The sequence below is a fragment of the Miniopterus natalensis genome, chromosome 19, assembly GCF_054644295.1.
Source record: "Miniopterus natalensis isolate mMinNat1 chromosome 19, mMinNat1.hap1, whole genome shotgun sequence".
NCBI lineage: Eukaryota > Metazoa > Chordata > Mammalia > Chiroptera > Miniopteridae > Miniopterus > Miniopterus natalensis.
In genome coordinates this window covers 7,652,563-7,676,448 of record NC_142099.1, presented here as the reverse complement: position 1 = coordinate 7,676,448, position 23,886 = coordinate 7,652,563, and the positions used below count along the sequence as shown (strand labels likewise).

General features: G+C 40.8%; 1 protein-coding gene across 2 annotated transcripts in view; it reads left to right on the top strand.

Annotated features, from left to right (window-relative positions):
• The first annotated feature begins 2,585 nt into the window (after nt 1–2,585).
• Nucleotides 2,586–23,886, top strand: part of DENND2C (DENN domain containing 2C) — a 48,191-nt gene continuing 26,890 nt past the window's right edge. The window contains exons 1-5 of one of the 2 annotated variants that reach the window (XM_087828118.1): nt 2,586–2,637; nt 19,248–20,262; nt 21,153–21,289; nt 21,712–21,824; nt 22,634–22,804. In XM_087828118.1, coding sequence (XP_087684244.1) covers nt 19,454–20,262; nt 21,153–21,289; nt 21,712–21,824; nt 22,634–22,804 — 1,230 coding nt within the window. In that variant the 5' untranslated portion in view covers nt 2,586–2,637; nt 19,248–19,453. Of the gene's footprint in view, nt 2,638–2,942; nt 2,983–19,247; nt 20,263–21,152; nt 21,290–21,711; nt 21,825–22,633; nt 22,805–23,886 lie in introns of those variants that run through there. The other variant, XM_016223425.2, reaches the window with a different exon arrangement.

The window sequence follows — 23,886 nt, the reverse complement described above, 5'->3', positions numbered from 1 at the left end:
AATAAACCAATAATATGGGTGAGATTTTCATTGTAGCACGTGAATAATCATAGCTACCAGTTATTGAACCCCTGGTATAAGCCAAGGGCTCTTTTAGATATTGTTCCACTGACATCATTTCATTGAACTCTTTTCACAACTTTAGAAAGTAGATATTATTATCTCCATAGTGGGAAAGTGGAGCAAATTGAAGTCAGTGAAGTTAATAACCTACGCAAGTGAGCAGTAGCAGTGGGGACCTAGGTTTGTCTGATTCCAGAATTTCCATGACTGTCAGGCAAAACAGGTATTAAGGCAGGGGAAAAACACAAGCAATGACTTGTTATTGGAAGAACGTAGGTTTTGGGTTTGTAAAATGAAACTTGCTTGAGGCACTTTGATCACTGAAAAGTCCTTTTGACAGGATATAACTGGAGAGTGACTTTCTTAGACAAAAATAGAACAGGTGTAAATATAGAAAATATGTGCTTACGAGTTATTGTACTTAGTGAGAATTTCTCTTACAAAAGGATTCTTAGCTTTAAGGATTTAATTAACAATAAGGTTATAGTCATTTGTAGTGGTATTTTAAATGACTTCACTTACCACAATAAGATATAATGTAACTTCCTAGAAATTGCCTATTACTCAGGCTGAGGTGGAATTCCAATTAGCCAGACTGTACTTATGCACATACAACTGGGCTGCCATCTAGTGGCTGGGCTGATACCTCATTCAAATTATTCACTAAACAATTACTGATCAAGTTATCTCAAGTATCAGGTGCTATTCTAGACAGCAAAGGTATAAAGAATAAGATTTCATTCCTACTCTCTAGTAGTTCACAGCGTGACGTTATAGGATCAGTGGAAACAAATGTGAAAAAGGGCACTGTGCGAAACATCTCAGAAAGTAATGACGTTTCAAACGGGGGGAAATGAACAGCAAATTCCTGTCTGTTTCCACATTCTGTACAGGTAACCGTAAGCATGGGTGTGATCCCAACAGCGTGTTGGTACTTGCCCTAGTGTAAGAGTCCTCTCCCTGCTTTCTGACGTTGAAGTTCTGTTAGCTGAGTATTTGTAAGTCCCTTGGAGAACTCGATTTTATTTTTACCTTGGGCTCCTTGTCATCAAAAGAATATAAACTGCTAAATTAAACATTCTTTCTCCGACTCAAAAAGACACTACCCTTGGGTATTTTTCCATCTCACCCACGAGAGGGCAGTAGAACACATACACGGTAATGCATTTATCACGGCCGTAGAGCCGGGGCCAGATTTGGTTTCATACCTGGAATATGTAATCAGTCTGCCTCATTTTGCCAAATAATCTTCCCGGGTGCAAAGTTTGAACTTTGAAATAAATTTGAATTCTGAAATAAATTTCAAATCCACACTGTTCTAGCCCAAAACCTCATCTTAGACAACTGGGAAGTTTTCTAAATATGGAAGGACTTGAGGGGCGGGCGATGGGGGGGAGAGGTCGTCCATAAAGATCACTGTTCAAAATTTACTACAAGCAATACATTCATTTCCTCATTGAGTCATGATTTTAAAAATGTCTTGTCAGGACTTTTTTTCCCCCCCTTCCCTTTATCGTCAGAGAAGGAACCTCCTGTTTCATTGTCCACAACTCGGTTACGCGACAGTTGGGGACATGCAGCCTCTGTTGCTGCGGCTACACTGGCTCGTTGGGGCATCTGCGACGTGTAACCGACCGCCTCCCCGGCGGCCAGTCCTCTGCGCTGGCGCCTCCGTGAACAGATGCGGGGAGGCTGCGGGCGCCCAACCCGAGGGCTCGGCGGGAGCGGGGGCGGCGCGCCGCGGGCTGGGCAGGCGGGCGGCTGGCTGCCGAGCGCCCGGGGAACGGGCTCGGCTCATCCCTGACTCGCCCCTTGAGCGAAACTGGGTGCTGCTCGCGGCGGGCACGGCGCCCTGGCATCCCTGGGCAGCAGCGCGTCGCGGGAGTGCTCCCGCGTGTGTCACAACAGGGCGTGGCGCCGACCTGGGGCCCGGGGCGTGTCACAGGCGCCCCAGCCCCGGGATTTCAAGCCTCAGGCGTTCCGAGAGTCATTTGCACCTACGTTTCCAATGAGCCCTTCACGGCGACTGCCCGGGAAACGTTTGCTCTCTGAGCTCCGCCTGAGGAACGGCGACCCCGGGCCTCCTGCGCCCGGTGACAGGGGACAAGCCTGTGGTTCCCTTGAGCGAGGTGCCGTTTGAAGTCGTGTAAAGCTCAGGTCCGTCGCGGAGGCCCGGTCGGACCGGGGGCACAGCGAGGGCCCTGGAGCTTTTGCTAGAGACCGCGGCTGGGCGACAGTGGCGACAGCGGCGACGGTTGTCGGCTGCTGGGGCCGCGCGGCCCGCGCTAGGTTCTGGCCCGTACGCGGGCCGGAGTGGGGGCGGGTCCCCTCCGACAGCCCGGGCGGTGCCGGGGGCGGGCCGGAGCGTGAGGGGGACACGGCAGCCAATAAGAGACGGGCGGGGCCGGCAGGGGCGGGGCCTTCGGCGGGCCTGCGGGGGCGGGACGCCGCCGACCCGAGCGCGGCGCTGACCGAGCGCCCAGCGCCTCCGCCGAGGAGCCGACGAGAGCCTCGCAGCCCCGCAGCCCCGCAGCCCCGCAGCCCCGCAGCGGAGGCGGCGTCGGGCCCGGGCAGGTAGGCGCTGGGCCGTGCGGGCCACGCGGGGCGGGGTCCGAGGTAGGGGCTTCGGCGCCGTGCTGCGGGGCCGCCGCGCGGGCCAGCCGGGGGCGGGCTGGCGGAGGTGTCGGCTCCCGCCCGCGGTCGCGACACCTCGCGGGCCCCGAGGGACGCGCGGTGTCCGGCCCCGCCTGTCGCCGGCAGCGGTTGTGGCGGAACCGGGCTGAGGGTCCCCTCGCCGCCCTCCTCGGGGACTAGGGGACGGGGCCGCCCTGGGGGGGGGGCGCGGAGGGAGCGCCCCGCGTGCCGGAGGAAACGGGGCTTCGTCCCGGACGAGCCAGTCCCAGCGTCGGACAGGCTGAGGTGAGGGACTTCAGAACCAAAGTCGTGTTCTTTGTGTGCTTTGGTTCTTCACGGAATCTGACAAGCGTAACAGCCAAAGCTGATTTTGATTTTTAAATCTGACGACGGGACATCCGAGGGCTTTCGTCACTAGGGAGCAGAAGACGGTGATGAGCCCGGGGCTGGAGTCCGGGCCGGGACCCGCGGGCCAGCCGTGTGCGCTCGGTCGGAGCCGCTCCGGGCCCCGCTTCCTTCGCTGTGGGACCGGCTCGCTCGTGCCGAGGGTGCAAGGAGATGAGCGTGTTCCACGGACGTTAGGTGGTGTTTGTGCACCGGCCTCGTGCACATTGACTAGTGACCAGACACACAGTAGGAACCCTGTGAACCTTTCCCCCGAAGCTGGTGATTGGCCTACAGTGTTGCAAAGTCCGAGATCTTTGTTTACCGTGTAGGTGAATTCTTCAAGCCCATTTTCCACAAAATCACCATGGTTTGAAGTGTGTGTAGCCCATGTTTAACTGCTTAGTGACTTTTTCTAGAATAGCGCAAGTTACCTACACGCTGCTACTAAAATAATTTACCGCGGAGCAGCCTATAGCTATAGTCTGTTACCTGGGAAAATAAGCCGTGAGTGTTGCTTTAAGTCAAGACTTTGATTCGCTCTTTTAAGATTTAAGTCCTCCCAAATAAAATTAAGATGTAGCTGTATTTTTCGTGCAGCCTTTAGTATAGACATTTGCATTCTTTTGTATGGGTATGTTAGCGTTGGAGGGATTTTGGGGGGGTGGGGGGGAGACTGAAAATCAGACAGGGAATAGCAGTTTGTAACCAGCAGACTTTTACTGAGGATACTTCTGGGCGTGCTCTGAATTAGTTTCCCAGGCAGAAACCAGGAAATGTAGTAATTGTGTCTCTTGGCCTTTCATTAATTTTTTTGTGTGTGTTGAAGGTGGCAATGGATTTTTTTAATGCAAATTTAAAGGAAGAATTTTTTTTCAGGCTGTGACAATAGGCAGATTTCTAAAGCTGGGCATTGCATCTTAAATGATCTGTAATGAATCACATTATGGATGAGCCTGGCCGGGCGTGGCTCAGCGGTTGAGCATGGACCTGGGATCCAGGAGATTGCGGTTCAATTCCTGGTCAGGGCACATGCCTGGGTTGTGGGCTCGATCAGTGACTCTTACATCGTCATCGATGTTTCTGTTTCTCTCTCCCTCTCCTTTCCTCTCTCTGAAATCAATAAAGATACATTTTTCAAAAACACAAAACGTTATGGATGGGAGCTTCAGGTCACTGAACACCACGGTCAAATCAAATGGAGGAGTAAAAGGGGAAGGGCCTACTGAATAGAATTTTTGTGTTGCTTTAAAAGTTTTACATGTTTCAAAGATTCAGTGGAAGAGGAATGTTTTGAAACTGCTTTAAAACCACAACTTAAAATAGACACCATAAATGTTGCTGTGATTTATAACTTGTTGATATTAGAAGCCTGAAGCCTTACATTTACATTATTTATTGAGCACCTATTGTGTTCCAAGGCACAGTTTGAGCATGTATATTGTACAATGTTCATGTATGGGCAGGATATAATTCTTCCATCCTGGACATTATGCTCTAACATGTGTACTAAAATAAGTACCTAGAAAGGAGTTTTTAAAACTGATGACAACATCCACCAGCATTAACTGGGACCTACTCTGAGCCAGGCAGTGTTCTAAATTCTTTACATGCATTAGCTAATTGAATCATTACACAGCACCATGAGGGGTATTATTATTATGAGCTCCTTGTTGAGAAACACAGAGAGGTTGAGTAACTTGCCCATATCAAACAGCCTAGGTAGCAGAGCTAGGATTCAAACCAAACAGTTGGGCTCCCAAAAATCCTGATCTTAACCTCTGCACTGTACTGAGTTTCAAATTCTGTGAGTGAGATACAAATAAAATACAATGGGTATTTAAAAGAGTTCTGTAAAGAAGGTATTCAAAAAGAAGGAAAGAGACATAGGGAGAGAAAAGAAACTGGTAGTGCAAGATGTAGATTGAAGACATGTCCAAGCTACAGTTTAATTATACTTTGCATATAAGAGCTTTTTTTTTTCTTTGGTGAATGATGTGGGATTCTTTTTGTTTCTAGGTTCTCAGTCACTCAGTCACTACAATTATGGCATTATCTTAATATAAGAGGTGATTATTTTTCAATATGGAGTTTAAAATGACTGTTCTCAGACCATGAGTTAAACATTAGATTGAAGAAAAGAAAATGCTCCCCTAACTTCAAGAAGCTTATAACCAGACATTAAGTCCCTACATTTTCAGTGTGATAAGAGTTAAAACAGAGATCTAGAGTTTAATGGGAACATTGATTAGGGAAAATAATGCTACATATGGTAGGGAGAAGGGTTAGAAGGAAGATACCATATTTGAATTTGGCTTTGAAGGATGAGTAGGAGTTTGCCGAGTTGGGAAAGAGAACAGGAGACAGTAACTGAAAATCAGGAATGTTATGTGAAAGCGTACGGTATGTTTGAGGGATGTGTCGCAGTTCGTTGTCACTAAGGTCAGAGTGTTGTAGTGATGAGTGGTTGGGCTGAAGGGGATGGTGCCTGGAAATAAGCTGGAAAAAAGGAATGGCGGAGCATGGTTGCTCATCACATTAGGATCACTGAAACTGCTAGAAATTAGGTTGAATGTGGGATTTCAGTGCCTCTCATTTGGAATAGATTTGTCCAGTTTGGCAAAGTTTAAAGGTAGTTTTAGGCCGGCCGGTTAGCTCAGTTGATTAGAGCGTGGTGCCAATAAAGGTAGTTTTAATACTTTGAAGTACAGGATACATTGTAAAACAGCATACAGATTAGGTAAATAAAACATTGTGACTCAAAAAGAGAAAAAAGAAGTCTGGTGGTGCCATGTGGTAAAGAGCCTGCGTATCATGCTAAGGACTTTGGACTTGATTCTAAAAACAATGGAGAGCCAGTGTAGGACTTTAAGTAATTAGGAAAGATAACAGGATGGTGGTATGGTGTGGAGGCTGGGTTGGATGGAGAGAGAGACATTAGAAGGCTGTTGCTATTGAAGTAGATAAGAGGATAAGGGCCTGGAGTAGGCAAAGAGAGATGAAGAGGCGAGGACAGGTACTGAAAATGTAGAATTTAGAGGGCTTAAAAATTGATTGGCTTTGAAGGTGAACAGAAAAGTAAACTTAGTTTCTAAGCTTGGGAACCTGTGTGGATAGAGAACCTTGTCTTATTTTTTTTAATGTTAGAGGAAGGTAACCATTTCAGTTTGGAACATGCTGAGTTTGAAGTGTCTGTGGAGCATTCAGATGGAGATGTCAACAAAGGAAGAGGGCTTTGGAGGTTCTCTTTGTAAAAAAAACCCAGCACAACACTTTATAGCAAATTCACAGCCACTTAGGAGGGTAGATCTCCCAGTTTTGTTATAGAATTATTTTTTCTCCACTATACTTTCTATTTTCATGAATATATAGCCTATTTACCTTGAGTCAAAGCTATGAAAGCGTATTGTGATTAGCTCTCGGAAGTGAGAGATAGTACTTTTTAAAAAAAGAAATCTTTTTTTAAAAATTTAAATTATCAGTGAATGTTTGCTAGTTGATTCATCTTAATAACCAATCTTACTCAATCTGGGATCCAAATAGCTTAGCTGTTTCCAGAACTCATTCTTATCTTCAAGAAGGAAGGTTTGCCACCACTGGTAAGACTCAAAAGAATGTGTTATGGCTTTGAAGGCATTTTCAAAAAAGGAGCTTTAAAAATAATCTCCTAATTTGTAGTCTCATTAGAATAAGTGTATCGTCTTCTAAGGCAGGGACTGGCAAACTTTCTGTAAAAGTCCAGATGGTAGTAAGTATTTTAGACTTTGTGGGCCACGCAGTCTCTGTCACAACTACCCAATTCTGCCAAAAAAGAGCCATAGGCAGTACTTAATGAGTGAGCATGGGTTGGGTTCCAATTAAAGTTCATTAGGACACTGAAATTTGGATTTCCTATAGTTTCCACATGTCCCAAAATACTGTATTTCTTAGATTTAAAAACCTCAGAAGGTGTGCAAAAACACCAGGTGCTGAGCCGCATTTCGTCTGCAGGTGGGTCATAGTCTGCTAACCCTGTCCTAAGAGATACTCTTCGAAGTACTTGCATTTCTCAGGTCAGTTTTTCAAAAATAGTTCTTCAGAGTTATATCTCCTGTTTCTAAACTAGTCCATTTCCTAAAACATCTGAAAATGTTTCACTCGTCCTCCATTTCTCCTCTAGAGTAAGTGGAAAATGTTTCCCTCTCTGGCTTGGACCCTGAGATACAGAGAAATAGATTAACTTCTGCAATGTCAGAATCAAAAATAGGTTTGAAAATATTTTTCAGTATGTAGTACTCCTTACCGAACCAGTGAATCAGTGACCTTTTTGCCTCGGTGGAAGTGGTGGCATTGAAAGGCAGGTGGAATAAAGGACCAAAGCATGAGTGTCCTGTACTGGCTCCCAGAGGGTGGGCAGGCTGAAATCTTGTCTCTTTTTCCCCTCCGACTTGAATGAGTAATTTTCAGCCTAAGGAAGAAAGAAAACGTGAAGCTTTTCTTCACCTCATGGACATTATAGCAGGTTACCTGATGGAAGGATGATATAAAAGATGGTGAGGTAAGAGAAGGGGTTTTAAAGGACTGCTTCTCCAGCCATCCCAGATACTTTTCTTTGCACCTCCTATTTTTGGGGAGGAAAGTCAAGATACTGTTTTCCTTATAGATCTTAGGTCCCTGGTTAGCAGCCTGAAATTAGCATTTTTATCATTCAGTTCAGACAGTACTAATTCATTTATATTAGTTAAAGATTATTATTTGTGCTCTGTTTTTAAAAGTTAGATTTCTGACTTTCATGGTTTTCGTAGCAGTGATAAATGTTTGCAATAGAAGACATGGAAGAAAATGATTCATTTTTCTTCGAAGTTTAAGTTCATAGAAGTGACATATTTTTAGATTGCTTCCACGTGGATGTTGAAATTTAGGACAGGTTAGCGTGGCTATGTGTGTGGGCGCATGTGTTTTATTCTTGCTGCTACTTAAAAGAGAGGTGCATTTTTCTCTCTTTTTCCATTGGAGTAAAAAAAAAACAAAACCCTCCAGCTGTCTAGGATATTTTTGAATTGGTTACTTAGCAATATGAAGCATAATTTTGTATTTAAATATGTATCTGTATTCTCTGAAACTCTGATTAAATAAGAGTCTATTAAGGCTGATTATAATGGGGCCTGCAGGGAGGAAATGACACGGTCTGCTCTGCAACAGTATTTGCTGCTACTTAAACTGCAAGGGGTACCATGGAACAAAAGGGGGAAATTATGTGAATTAGAGTGATGGACAGTTGGATCATGATCATAATACGATGCTTATTATTACACAGTTAATTTATATTAATGTAAGTTAAAGTCAAGCAAAATTTTATCTGCTGTTGGTAAAAATGGTGAGATGCTATCTAAGCAAGGCTTATTTTTGAACTTAAAATGCATTCATCAAGTACAATATTGTTAAGAGTTCAGTGATAATTGTAATTTAAATGCAAACTAGATCAATTTGCCCTTAAAACTTATTTAATTAGAAGACAGCACAGAAGTAAAATAAAATACAGAGACATGTCCAGTAGCTGCATCTGGAAGTACAAAAATGTTGCAGGGAGGGAGGGAGGGAGACAGACAATAGTCAAAGCAATACAGCTGACAATGTATGCATCCTCCTGCTTGCTTCTGTGTGTCCAGGGCAGTAGGACCACTGGTTGTTAGCAGAAACAGTAAGCTGGGCATGAGTGAGCACACTGCCCAGCAGGTCATTGCTGGGCTCTCATTCTGTCCCATTTGTTCCAAGGGCTTAGAGCACTCTTTGGAATTACTGTTTTATGGATCTCAGAGCTTTGGTATGCATAGAAAGCCTCTGGATCTCATGGATATATTGAAAAATATTGGAAGTTATTAAATATATTAAAGGAAGCTTGCTGAGTAGCCAAGTTTTTAAAAATATTGTGGCACGGCCGGGTGTGGCTCAGCGGTTGAGTGTCAACCTGGGATCCAGGCGATCGGGGTTTGATTCCCTGTTGGGGCACATGCCCCGGTTGTGGCTCGGTCCCCAGTCGGGGGCGTGCAGGAGGCAGCCGGTCAATGACTCATCATTGATGTTTCTATCTCTCTCTCTCTCCCTCTCCTTTCCTCTCTCTGAAATCAATAAAGATATATTTAAAAATATTGTGTTCAGAGCTAATTATACCTATTTACTGTCATGTCACAGCCGAGTTTGATAGTTGAGATAAAGAGCTAAGCAGATTGTGTGACTCTAGAATTTTTCTGGTTGAGAGGCAGTCTCATTTGGTAGGTGTTTTCCAATACTTTTGAATAACAAAGTTTTGCATATTTAACTGACATTTTTGGGAATCTAGTGAACTAAAGATGAGCTATATGTCTAAGGGTTCCAAAACACATTGTTGTGGCAAGTACGGCTTTGGCTGTACCTTTCGAACATTGTCACATCTGGAAGAGAGTATTATCAATGAAGAAAATTTGAAGAAAATAAAATTTAGCGATGTTAAGCCTCTTTTCTCTGTCTCCAAACTTCTGTTATTATTCTAAAGAGAAATTTGAAACGTAAAGAAAGACATTTGGCTAAAAGATCCATTTGCCCTGCATCACTAATTGAGTTTGATGTGGATTCCAAGAAAATGAATTCTTGCAGCTTAGTTCGTCATTTATTCTGAAGATTGATTACCTGGCGTTGCTTCCCATTGTTTTATATTAAGACCAAAGAATTTCTATTGCCAGGTAGAAAGACTATAGTCCTATTTTTACCATTCACAACAACTTACTGTTTTAACTAGGATTTTCAACCCTTACCAATTTAAAGCAAAGTATATACAAGACTCTCTAGTGAACCTGACAAGTACATAGCCTTGTCCTTATGTTTTCCAGTCCGGAATTAATATATAAACAGGAAAGGTCACCCATCACATTATATGGAATCTTTTCTAATTTTAATATCAGTTTTAGAATTTTAAATGAATTTAAATAATGATAAAATAATATTTGATATTAACTTTATGTTTTACCTTATATGTAGTAAGGGTAATTACTGTTTTGAGAAGCTGAGGGGCTGAAATGCAACCCGAGGTCCGTTTGTCAGTACAGTGTGCCAGCCTGCCCCTTGCCACAGGGATCCTCTCGTCACCCCACTCTGGCTCTGACAGCCCACACCAGGCCACCCATCAGCCTGGCTGCTCCCTCCTTCTGCTCAGGCACTAACATCCCTCACCAGGCTGCCTCTCTGTGGGGCTGCCCTTTTTTACCCGGTTTGGGTCCTGAGAGTCCACACCGGCAGCCCACCTACACAGATGCTCTCCTTACTACTCCTGCTCTGTGCTCTGATACCCTGCTCTGGGCCCTGTGGTCCTTAGCATCAGGCTCGGATGCCTACCTTACTCTCTTCCACCCAATGGCTTTAGGCCGAATTGTTCAGGAACCAAAGGGGAAGAGAGTAGCAGTTTTGATCTTAGTAATAATTTAGATTATTTCTAAATGATATTGTTGGGACATTGCAGACCTAATTCTTCATGTGTTTTAAATGGTAATTTGAGAGTTCAGAGATGTCTAATAACTATGCAAATGCAGTTTTATTTTCTGTTGCTTTTATATTGTCAAGTGAGATAAAATAGCCAATGAATGTATAATTTGGGAATGTGATTTGAAAACTTGAGAAATCTGTCTTTTGGCTTTTTAGCTTTAGAATGAGATAGGAAGTTACATAGTAGAATTGGATATGAATGTATGTATTTAGGAGAGCCTGCTACGTCTCTAGTTTCAAATCCTTGAAAAGTGCATCTTTTTATATAACACTAAAAAGAAAGCAGGATACAATTACATATACACTATAATTGCAGCTGTGTAAAAATATGCTTATGAAATAAGACAGGAAGGAAATATACCAAAATATACCAGTGATTATGCTGAGCATGGTAGGCTTATAAATATTTTTCCTAGTTTCCTCTACTTTCAAAATTTCTAAAATGTAGAAGTATTACTTTATGACTTTGAAAGCTTTTAAAAAACTGCTTTTTAGTTTCCGGAAAGTTTTTTAAACTGAACACTCTAGGAAGTAAGAATTTTGTTGCCTTTTTCTTCCAATGTTTTGCTAAGGAATTTAGCCAAGTTTGAGTTTGTGATTTAAAAACTAAGCTACTTTAAAGTTATTTGAAGCTATTTGTAAAGCTGAAAAATTGTAAGGGAGGACAGTTATTTCTTCCTTTAGAGGGTTTCTTTTAAAGCATAATTAGATAAAAAAGATTAAGATGAACTTAGAAGGCATTCAGATGACCAACAGGCACATGGAAAGATGTTCTGTATCACTAATCATCAGGGAAATGTAAATTAAAACCACATTGAGCTACCACCTCATACCTGTTAGAATGACTGTTATAAAAAAGACAAGAAATGACCAGTGTTAGCAAGAATGTGGAGAAAAGAGAACCCTTGTGGTTTGTTGGTGGGAGTGTAAATTGGTGCAGCCACTATGGAAAATAGTATGGAAGTTCCTCAAAAAATTAAAAATAGAGCTACCATATGACCCAGCAGTTCCACTTTCAGATACTTATCCGAAACAAAAACACTAATTCAAAAAGATATTTGTACCCCATTGTTTATTGCATCACTATTTACAATAGCCAAGATGTGGGAACAGCCTAAGTGCCCACATGGATAAATGGATAGGAAATGCGATATATATATCCTGCCATTTGTCACAGCATGGATGGACCTCAGGACAGTATGCTAAATGAAGAAGACAGAAAAAGACAGATTCCATATGATCTCACTTATATGTGGAATCTAAAAAATAGAAAAACCCAAGCTCATGGATATAGAGAACAGATTGGTGGTTGGGGGTTAGGGGGGAGGGGCAGGGGGCAGTGGCAAAAGGGGTGAAGGGGATCAAAAGGCACAAACTTCTAGCTATAAAATAAGTAAGTCATGGGATGTAATGTACAGCATAGTGACTACAGTCGATAATACCATACTGCATATTTGAAAGTTGCTCAGATTAAATCTTATAAGTCCTCATGACAAGAAAAAAAGGAAAAATTTTTATAACTATCTCTGGGAACAGATGCTTAACTACACTTCCTGCGGTGACCATTTTGCAATGTTATACAAATATTGAATCATTATGTTCTACATCTGAAACTAATGTAATATTATGTCAGTTATATCTCAAAAAAGGTAAACTTTATTTAATTGTATAGTTACTAACATTGCATTAATGTAATAAAATTGTAAAGTTTCTAGTTTTTAAAGTTATTTTCATATGTGATTTCCCACATTGTAGCATTTTGTAAAACTTCCTCTTCTGCCGAAGCATTTAATCTAACTGTGGTACCTAAGCAGTCTTTACAATTTAGCTCTGAGTCAGCTCTTTTTATCCCCCCAGCTGGGAGTCACACCAGCCCTCTGTCCCTCCTACTTCAGGATACATGCTCGGCACTCTGAGTGGGTTATCTCGAGGCTCCAGTCCCTTGGCTTGAGGTGGGCAGGAAGCGCCTCCTCCTCTTCCCTGGGGAGGGAGGGACACACACACACACACACACACACACACACACGCACGCACGCACGCACACACACACACACCCCACTTTCTTTAAAGAAGTCCTCTCTGTTGTCCCTTGTAATTCTTCCAGTTCACAAATTGTAATTCTCATGTATTCTTGGCAAGGCTAATGAACTGATGCCAGCAGAGCCAGTTTTTTGGCTACCCCACTTTATAATCCTTGCACCTCTTTTTAGAATATGAAAGTATTTGACTCCTATTGTTTTGATTTTTGGCCTTTGAGGCCCCTGCTGAAACTCAGAGAGGACAGGAAAAGTTACATTTGACATCCTGTTATATTAGCTGATATTATTGTTATGTCTACGCACAAAGAAGTAATACCTAGTGGTTAAAAGCACAAGCTTTGGAGTAAAGCAGGACTGTGTTTGTATTACCTTGAGTAACTTAACCAGTTCAGCCTCAGCTTCCTCATTCAAACTAAGAATTAAATAAATACTGAAAGTAGGTTCTAAGCACAGTGCTTGGCACATGCAAACATTTAATAAGTAATTATCATTTAAAATGTCGCATTACTATACAAACATACCTCTTCTGCAACTCCTAGATTTTTTTTTCTCTTTACATTTTATTTGCTGACAATATTTGAATAGTAGTAATTAGGCTGTACTGCTGATCAGAAATACGTGAGAACTGAACTAGCCGAGAGGACTGAGTTGACCTCAATCATACCATTAGATAATATTAAATGCTCCCCTGTTAAATTATAACCTTACTTATGGCAGAGGAGCAGTGGTGTGCATAATGCACCATACCATTGGTTATTTGGAAAGTATTTTTTAAATTTGAGGGTAATAATTTTGCATTTTTGGAAGTATCTTTCTAAATTTATTTTTCTTAGGTAAATGTAGTTGATTATCTTTAAATGCTGGTATATGGTAAAGCATTACTTTATAGGCTAACTGCATTAAACTAGTCTTTTATTTAGTGTAATTATTATGTTTCAGTCCAAGGATGTGATTTGATCGGTGTACTAATTAGCATATATGTGTATGTATAACAGGGGCTCTACTATAAGAAAATGAATTTACATTCCCTTCACAAACATTACCTAATACAGTAGTCCCCCTAATCCATGGGGTTATGTTCCAAGCCTCCCAATGGATGCCTGAAACCGTGGATAGTACCAAACCCTGTGGATACTTTTTTCCTGTACATACATACCCATTATAAAGTTTAATTTATAAATGAGGCACAGTAAGAGATTAACAACTAATACAATAAGATGTTATATCTGTTTTGCTACATCTAGCACCCACATCTCAGTTTTGCTACATCTGTCTCACCTATTAATGAAACATTTTTATACCTTTCACATAAAAAAATCAAATGTGCATCCCAAAGAAATTTCTAGGTTTATAGCAAGGCATGAGTTGCTGGGAGTTTGGTCCCTGTATTCAGTGTAAAACTCAGATGAGAATTTCTAGCACACAGAGCACTCTTGGCTCCTGTGAATCTGATTTCCAAGCCCACATTAGTCTCTGCTGAGGAGTCTGCGGCCACATTCCTAAGGATTTTTGATTTTTCTATAAGTTCTGATGTAAACTTGGCTCACTTAATGATATAAGAAGCTTCTTTGGGAAGTTAGTTTGTTAATTCCTGGTTTGCAGCTGGCTGTCTTCTCATTGTGTCCTCTTATAACGGAAAAAAAGATGATCTCTATCTTGTCTTTTTTTATAAGGGCACTGATTCCATTCAAGAGGGCTCGCTCCATCCGTGACCTAATTACCTCCAGAGCCCCGTCCCAAATACCATCACATTGGGACCAGGGCTTCAGCATACGATTTTGGGGGGAATAAAAAATTCAGTGTCAAACACTGTTTGGGTAGTTGTGAGAATAGCTCGTAGGGCACACAGCTGTGGCAAACAAAATGTCCAGGGGTACCCCTGGAATCAGTGAACAGCAAAGAACAAGTGTAGTCATTCGGAAGTTTTTATAAATAATGTGGACAGCCAGCCATGTAACACAATCATAAAGTTAGCATTATTCACAGTCTTTGAAGTTCTGAATATAATCTGTGTTAAATCAACTGTCATTTTTCATGCTTTGATTAGGAAAAAACCTCCAAAAATTCCCATGACATACCTCAACAGAGTTGTAGAGCTGTTAAAGAATTCAATTTTTTTGGGGAAGAATCGTATTTCTTGCTTTGCAATTAGACACAATAACTGCTTGAGGAATTTTTATTGTCTACTATTAGTAATATTAGTGTTTTTTTAAAGTTTCTTTGCTATTTTGGGAGTCATTTTTAGTTACCTGTGAGGCTGTTTCCTCTGATAGGAGTGAGATGAAAGACTGGTATCCTGTGTGTGCTTGCTCTGAAGACTTGTTACTCAAGGGACAGTCAGGAACAGCCAACAAGATGATAGAAGTTTAAAAGCTAGAAGCTAGTTTGACACTTGTTTTTTCTCTTTTGCTTCATTCCTTTATCATTTATTTTAAAATATTTTTAGCTAAATTCAATGAAGAATTTTATTCAAGATTTATTCCTTTGGGTTTTATTAAAAGTTTTATCCAGAGGCTTTACAAATGACATACTATAATAATATTTTAATTAAATATACTTAATAGAAAATTCAAAAAAGCAAATAATATGAGCCGCTCAAATTTCTACTCATCTTCCTGAGCAGATTCTATTATTTTCAGTTTTCCTCTGACACGTCTTAGTGTCCTCTTCTATAACAAGTACGGGAGTGACATCCCAAAACTTAGATTTATTTTAGGTATTTCAAGACAGCATTTACTCCTCTTGGCTCTCCATTCCACTCCTCTTTTCATTTCCATCCCTGAGTGTCTTCTTTTTCTAAGTATACCTAGCAAGGATGACTCCAGAATATTAAGATTCTTGAGATCATGGAAAAAGTATACAGACGGGGTGCACATCCAGAGAAACCCTGGGGGAGGAGCCGTAATGGTCACGATTAATTAGAATCTTGGCATGTAGTGGTAAGAATGCTATTTGGGATATTTAAAATGGTGATGGATTTACACGGCTGATTTCAAGATCTCTGGTCTGCAGATGACGGCCTTTGGGGGCAGACTGGGACAGAGCACCTCATTCCTTTAGAGCGTCTGCACCCAACTCAAGTCTCAGAGAGCTGGGAGCCGGAGATGGGAGCCAGGGAGTCTTCCAGCAAATGCTGGTTCTACAGATAAGGATCCTTCTACAGATAAGGGAGGCGGGCTAAGAAGGATTAAGTAATTTGACTAAGGTTACACAGCCAAGAAACAAGTCTGGTGGTATTTGAACTCCGTGTAACTCTAATCTAGCTTTAAACTGCTAGCTGATGCAAATTATTCAGTGTTGGAATGTAGCATGTGAGCAAGACAAGCTGCAGGAGCCCAAGCTGGGCTCAGGGTGAACGACCTTAAATGTCATGCCAGGGAGCGTGGACCTGATCCTGTTGCTGGTGCACCGTGCAATACTACACTTCTAATTTTATCACTTATACCAGAAACGCTTTTAGTAGCAAAATTATGATCGTATTTTGTGTATGCACTATAAAAACACAGATGAGTGTGTACCTATAGGATTTTTTTAAAAGCTTCAAATTTCTTCAGGTGGCTTATCCCAGTTTTTTTCATTAATATTTGTTGGCCATATATTTATTTGTTTTGTTATTTTGTCAGTATTGACAGGCACCACAAATAGTAGCAAGGGTCAAAGGTTTAAGATATATTTGTGGGGGGGGGACTTAATATTGAGGAAATTCTGTCTGCTAAGGTAACCTACTTATGCAAACTTGTTTGGCATTATTCAGTTTTGATAGCAGAAACTTGCTTCAGGTTTTTTGGGTTTTTGTTTTGTTTTTTAATCCTCACCCAAGGATATTTTTTCCATTGCTTTTCGGGGCGGGGGGGGAGAGAGAAACATTGATGGGAGAGGGACACATCGATGGGTTGCCTCCCACACGCACCCCGACCAGGTCCGGGGTGGAGCCTGTAAACAAGGTACGTGCCCTTGACTGGGATGGAACTCGGGACCCTGCAGTCCGCAGGCCACCTGGCTCTAACACTGAGCAAAACCGGCCAGGACTTGGTCCAGTTTTGTTTTGTTTTTTAATTTTAAATATGTGTTTACTGATTTCAGAAAGAGGAAGAGAGAGAGAGATAGAAACATCAATGATAAGAGAGTCATTGATCGGCTGCCTCCTGCTGGGGATCGAGCCTGCTACCCGGGCATGTGCCCTGACCGGGAATCTAACCGTGACCTCCACATTCATGGGTTGACACTCAGCCACTGTGCCACACAGGCCAGGCTTGGTTCAGTTTTTGAAAGTGCATTGTTTCTTTGGGAATATGTTTTGATAGCCACCTTAGAAGATTATGGAGCACCACTAAAAGGTTTTACCTGGTTTGCAACTTGTTCATACCTAAGTTTTAGAAATAACATTCTGGCAACAGTTTTGGAAGGGGGTTGATTTTGGAGACAAGTAGGCCACAGAGGAGGTTGTATTATGGAAGACCTATAAGAAGAATGATAAGAGCATAAATTAAGGTGGTTGTAATAGGGATAGAAATGAAGAGAGACATTCAGATGGTTAGACTGATGAAGATATGTACCGACACCCATACATATAAATTGAGTTACGACAGTTGCAGTATAGTCATTATCAGGCACTTACTTTGTACAAGGCACTTTATATATTATTTCATTTGATCCTTCCAATAACTCTACTGTGAGTTTTATCTGCTTATTGTAGATTAAGGCTCGGATTGATTAAGTACAAGGCCACCACCAAGTAAGTTGCCTGGAGTTTAAATCCAGGTATCTGGCTCCAAAGCCTTTACTTTTTGTACCATATACCATGATGCTTTTCTTATATATTAAATATTGTGCTCTCTACCTCCATTTTATAACATACCCATTTCTATGGTTTATCTCATTGATTGTTAAAAGGATACAGAAGGCCAGTAGCACCTGCTCTGAGAGGCACTAACTTCAACAAAGGCCATCATTTGTTTTTAAATTGGATACTGGCAGTGTTTTCCCTTAAATTTTCCTTTAAAGCATTCAGATTCTAGAAATTAAATCCTGTTGACATTTTTCCTCTCATGGGAAACAATTAAGAGAGCTAGTGGTTGTGGCTCTGAAACACTATCAGTACACATGATTTATATTTGTGCATGAATTCCATAGATTAAGCAATTTGTTGCCAGTAATTTTCAAGTTAAAACTTTTTTAGCTCTAGCAAGTTTCATCTCTTTCTTCTCAGTTTGACCAATTCATATTTAAAACACATTACCGAGAGAAGAGTAAAGAAAGAGTTAACAAGGACTGCCAAAAACCTCTACTAGGCTCCCAGGAGAGAGAAAAATACTCCCATCTTGTCGATAGTGAAGGAAAACCTGAGTCCCAGGGACACCCTAAGATCCTTAGGAATCCTCTGTAAACATCAGAGGCAAGAAAAGGATTTTCAGAGTTTTAATAATGAACAATTGCTGAGTGGATCTTCAAATGCTATGCACTAATCTTTTCTTAAGAGTTCTGCACAACAACTTTGATATTTGGGGGGGTTTGTTTTGTTTTTTACACCCATGTGAGTTTATTTTAAGACGTTTTAAAATAATTTTCTTTGCATCAGACCCTCATCGTTTATCTGCTGGCAAAGCTGGTTTTCCTACAAACCTGTGGGAACAGTTGAAATGAAAGCTGATGCACGCCCTGCTCTGCACGTTTTGTGTGTGCGTCGTGTATGTATGTATCAGTTTGGGTCAGCCACACTGACAGAGCTGGGCCAAGATATTTTCCTGCCTGTTAATCAAGGCCACACAGACAAAGCTCAAGGAAGGATGACCCCTGCCTCAGGAAGTTTTGGATCAGTTTCTATTTATAACCAAATACAGTAGAACTTGAGATCAGGTCTTTACTCAGTTGATAGGAAAAGTTCTCTGCCAAATTTTGTATTTGAGGAAACAGTTTATGGGCCTCTATGAGTGAAGCCTCTATGTGAAAGGAAGGAATGTGACAATGATTGTAAGTATTTTTGCTGATTTGGGTCAAGGGCGTGGTGGCAGAGATGTGGAAATTTCAGTCAGTGACGTAACAGGTTATTACATTTTAAAGCAAGAGATAGTTAATGGCACCTTGGATTGTCTTTAGCACTGTGTGCATGGGATCCTGTGCTGCTAATAACAACACTGAAATAAGGGTATGTGATGGGCTAATATTACTTCTCAAAATGGGCAGGAGGAGGAAATTAGCTATTGGTGTGTTTCTAGACTAGCTGGTTCTTCCTTTGGATATGTACATGAACCTTTGGTTATTTGAGATGTATTTCTGTATGTACATACTTTTTATAATACTCTGTAGGTCTTTGTTTCATTAAGAGAAGGCTTTGTAAAGAATTGATTTATTATAAAATAATATGTACTACTACATATAATCTCTTTAAAAAACCTCATTCTGCTGAACTTTAGGAAATTAAATATCGCAGAATATTAAAGCTGACAATTTGAGAAATACTACGTGGAATATTTTAGGAGTGCCTTTATGGAGTTGAATTACTTAATGGACTACAGGCACATTTTTACAGATTCAATGTGAATGAATTACTTAGAGATAGGTGGGGAGTGTTTTAGTGAAGTTTAAATTAGAAAATTATAAAACTGTTAACATATTCTTGTCTTATTTTACTAGGATTCTTCAAAATAAAGTTGCAGCCATTTTCAATACGGAGCAGTGCTCAAAATTTTTTTACAAAGAAATTTCCAAGTTAAAGATGAAAGGAAAACGCTGGAATTTTTTGGATTCTGACTGACAGGATAAAGAACACAGTATTTCGCGGTTCTGTGTAATGGAGCCTGAGTAAAATTCACCGCTTAGGTACGTGCCCAGCTGGGAACATGGATGTTGGTTTTTCTCGTTCCGCTCTTCAGACGCTGTCAAGAAGCCACTGCAAAAACATCAAACAAAAAATTTCCCAGTGGGAAGGACGGACTACTGGTGCTCCTAATCCAGATAGGTGGCACCGAAAGGACTGCGGGGTGAGATACAAGAACTGTCATCAGGAGAGTCTTCTTACGAAGAATCCTGTTGCTGAGGGAAAGAGCAAAAAGTTGGATGTAACCAACTCTCAGAATGTCAGCCTAGATATTCATGAGGATGCCAAAAGCTGCGATCACAGTGGGGATGAGAGAGAGAGGCGTGAACATGACGATACTCACTTCTTTAGAAATGAGCCAGAATCCAGCTGGGTATGTTCTCGGGTCAAACAGATTGAAAGCTGGAAAGAAGTTGTTTTGGATCCAGAGACTTCATTACCTCCAGGAAATTTCTATACCTCACAAATACTGTGGAAGAAAATCGAGGCACTTCCCCCAGATAAAGTCTTCAATTTGGCCCTAGAACGTTGTCTCTCTTCAGAAAAGGAACTGAATTTCAGAGTTCTGGACAGTTCCTATGGAGTAACCAAGAGCTTAGAAAATATCTACTCTGAACCAGAGGGTCAAGAATGCGGACCTTCTATAAATCCTTTGCCCAAACCTCGTAGGACATTCAGGTATTTGTCTGAATCTGGTGGCATGCTGTGTAAAGAAAGAAACTGTGACAGAAAATACTGTGAAAATAATTCTTGTGCAGAGTCTTGTTTGGCCTCTTCTCAGGAACCTGAACCAAAGAAATATGGTGGGAAAATCCGAGGGAGATCTAAAAGGTATGTTTTTATTCAATAGGTAATGATTTGTAAGTATTTTCCTTACTGAACTCTGGAGCTTCTTTTTTCTTCTCAAACCAGTTTTCATTCCCCTAATTTGATTATTCAGATGTTGATTAACCCTAGGGAAAAATACATACAAGAGGGCATAGTATAGAAGCATGTCTAATATCTAATGCAATATACTGACATAAGAGCATCAGAAAAACTTGCTATCTTTAAACATGTGTGTGGAAGCAAGTACACTCTTCTACATCATTTAGAGCATGCTGGCCTTAACCTCCCTTTTCACTAGAGAATGAATTTAAGAAAGGTACCCATCCAACTAGCATGGCTCAGTGGTTGAGCATTGACCTAGGATCCAGGAGATCTCGGTTAGATTCCCGTTCAGGGCACGTGCCGGGGTTGCAGGCTTGATCCCCAGTGGAGGGCGTGCAGCAGGCAGCCGATCAATGACTCTCTCATCATTGATGTTTCTACCTCTATCTCTCCCTTTCCCTTCCTCTCTCTGAAAGACATATTTTTTAAAAAAAGAAAGAAAGGTACCCAGTGAAGAACATGAATTAAAATTGGGGAAAAGCCTCCAGTTTTCTCATGGTGCAAAAACATCAAACAAAAAATTTCCCAGTGGGAAGGACTGACTAATGGTACATCTAATCCAGATAAGTGGCATTGAAAGGTCTTTGGAGTGAGATAAATAACTATCATCAGGAGAGTCTTCTTAAGAAAAATCCTGTTGCATTGGCCTAGTTTATTCTTAAGTATCTGATAAAACACCTCTGTAGTTACGTACACAGGTCTTTTACTTATCGATTTTTGTCTCTCATACCAATTTAAAGAAGACTAGAGTTTTAAAAGATACAACTTGAACATATATCTCCTTTCTTAAGGAAATCCTTTGAATTTGAAGATATTCAGCACTTTCGAAATCGGAACACACAGAAGACACATGAAGAACTTGGGAGAGATTCTGGCTCAGCACTTTATTACACACAGTCTGAGGACAATATCTATGAAGATGTCCTATGTACGTGTCCTCAAACTTTGCAATTAAACTGAATGAGTATGTATTTGGTGGAGCCCTTAACTTGAGGATGGTATTTTCTTTTACAATCAAGCATGTCTTGCTCTAGATTTTTCTTTTTAATATGGAAACCTTTGTTGTATAAATTCTTTTACTCTTTAATGGATTGTACAACTAGTTTAGTGGACTGCTCAGTTCAGAAGTAATTATTTGTAGTACCATATTTTGAGAATTTTTTTTAGCTTGGTTGGATGCCTGAGTAGTTTACAAGCTTAAAGTGCCATTGATTTTGAGACCTCCCTCCTTTCAGCAATGTGGAATAGAAAGCTGAACATAACCAGTTTTTTCTTTCTTTTCCCAGCTGTAGTCACTTTGTTTTCATTTAGTTATGTTCCTATAAACTTATTTTTTTGTCATTTTTCAAGATCCCACCAAAGAAAATCCATATGAAGATATCCCATTGCAGTCCTTTCCCATGTGGAGATCCCCTTCAGCTTGGAAGCTTCCACCCTCTAAAAGTGCCTTCAAAGCACCCAAGGTATAACCAGAGAATTAACCTTAAACATTAAACCTTGTTTATAATCCCTATAAAGATGTTAAAATGGTTTAACGGGGGCCAAAACTAAGAGGTGCTAAAATGGATTTTATTGTTAGTGGTGGGGTTTTTGTTTGTTTTAATTATGTTTTTATTGATTTCAGAGAGAGGAAGTGGGGAGATAGAAACATCAGTGATGAGAGAGAGTCATTGATCGGCTGCCTCCTGCACGCCCCCTACTGGGGATCGAGCCTGAAACCTGGGCATGTGCCCTGACCAGGAATCAAACCATGACCTCCTGGTTCATACCTTGATGCTCAACCACTGAGCCATGTTGGCCGGGCTAGTGGTGGGTTTTTGTTCTTTGTTTTGTTTTGGGGGGTAGCACACAGCTTTTTGTTTTCTTTGGTTGTAGGGGTGGTTTGTTTGTTTATTAGCTCTTCAAAAAAAATTGACAATGAACACCTTTAGACAGGCCATGAACTTTGCGGTTCACTATAGTTAGTTACCACAGGCTCCCTATTAGTTACATCAACCTGTGGCCTAAACCTGTCTGGTCCCTGAAAACCTTCACCACTCCTGGAAGCAAAGGCTACCTTGAGTTAATGAGGTCTCTGAGCCATGGTTTTCTGGACATTTGATTACACTGTAGTTGAAGAACTTTGGATTAGAAAATTCTATACAAATGATGAAAAAGAAATTACGGTGTCCTCACATGAGATGATTTTAAAGGAAAGATAAATATTTTTCTGGGGTAGCTTTGACCTTGAGAACACAGGTGTTAACTAGATGATCTTACCCTCCTGTTTTAGCTTCCTCCCAAACCTCAGTTCCTTCACCGAAAGACTATGGAACTGAAGAACTCACAAGCTTATTTAAGGTCAAAGCTCACCAAGGATACCACTTTGCCTGTTACTTTAACTGAATGGAAGCTTTTCCGAGCTGGAGAAATTGCAACCAGGAAAAGAAAAAATGTTCCAAGGGTAAGGACTCCAGGACTTTCTTTCTTTGACTCCTATTTAAGCATTTATTCTCATATAAATTATTTTTTATAATGAGAATAAATAAACTTTATACAGGTGTGAATAATACGTTAGAATTGACCTACTAGAATTAGAAGATTATGGAAGTAGCCTTGAGCTTTAGATTTTTGCTCATGCAGAAAAATGCATGGCTTCTGCCAAGGTTTCTTGATGGATTTGGAAAATTGACTTTAGGTGGAGGGCTTCACTTTGGCTACCTTAGTTCTCATTACAGTCAACTGCCTGTTCTAGGGAAGCACTAGAATGTCGTACACAAGAACATTTTATTCAGCTGGATTCATTGTTCTTGCTCATTTATATAATTGCCAAAGTGAACTCAGCTCTGTGCGTGAGTTTACAGATTTTTCAGTAATTACAAAGTATATGCCATTAAATTTGGGACAAATATTTCCATTCAGAGGAAAGAAAAGAGAAACTTGTCTGTTACTTGGGAATAGAAATTTTCAGCAATTATGTTAAATAAATTACTTCTTTCTTAAGGGAGAAAAGGCAGTAAGTCTGCAGTTATCCCTAGAGCCACTGGTACCAAAATCAAGAAATTGGGATTATTTTAGGAGAGATACTTAAGAAATTACATGAAAATATTTTACAACTATGTTACTTTGTTTTTCTGTAATTCTGAATGTTTTTAGGATTACTGTTAAGAAATGAAAAAGTCAGATCAGATGAACAGAATAGATTCAATGACATGGAAGCATAGATGAGACTGATGAATGTCAGAGGGATGGAGGAGAGCGGGTGGGTGGAGGGGAAGAGAGTAACCAAAGAATTTATGTACATATATACACAATCCAATGACATGGACAATGGTGGGGAGAGGGACTGGGGAGGGGGAAGGAACGGGGTGGAACGGGTCATTGGGGAGAAAAAGGGGCATCTGTAATATTTTAAACAATAATAAAATTTAAAAAAAAGAAAAAGATCATTTAAATAGCATTCCTTAATCCCACTCATTTAGCACAGTTTTTATACCTGATTTTAGCGTTAGACAGAAGTCACAGCTGTTTCTTGGTTTAGTAACT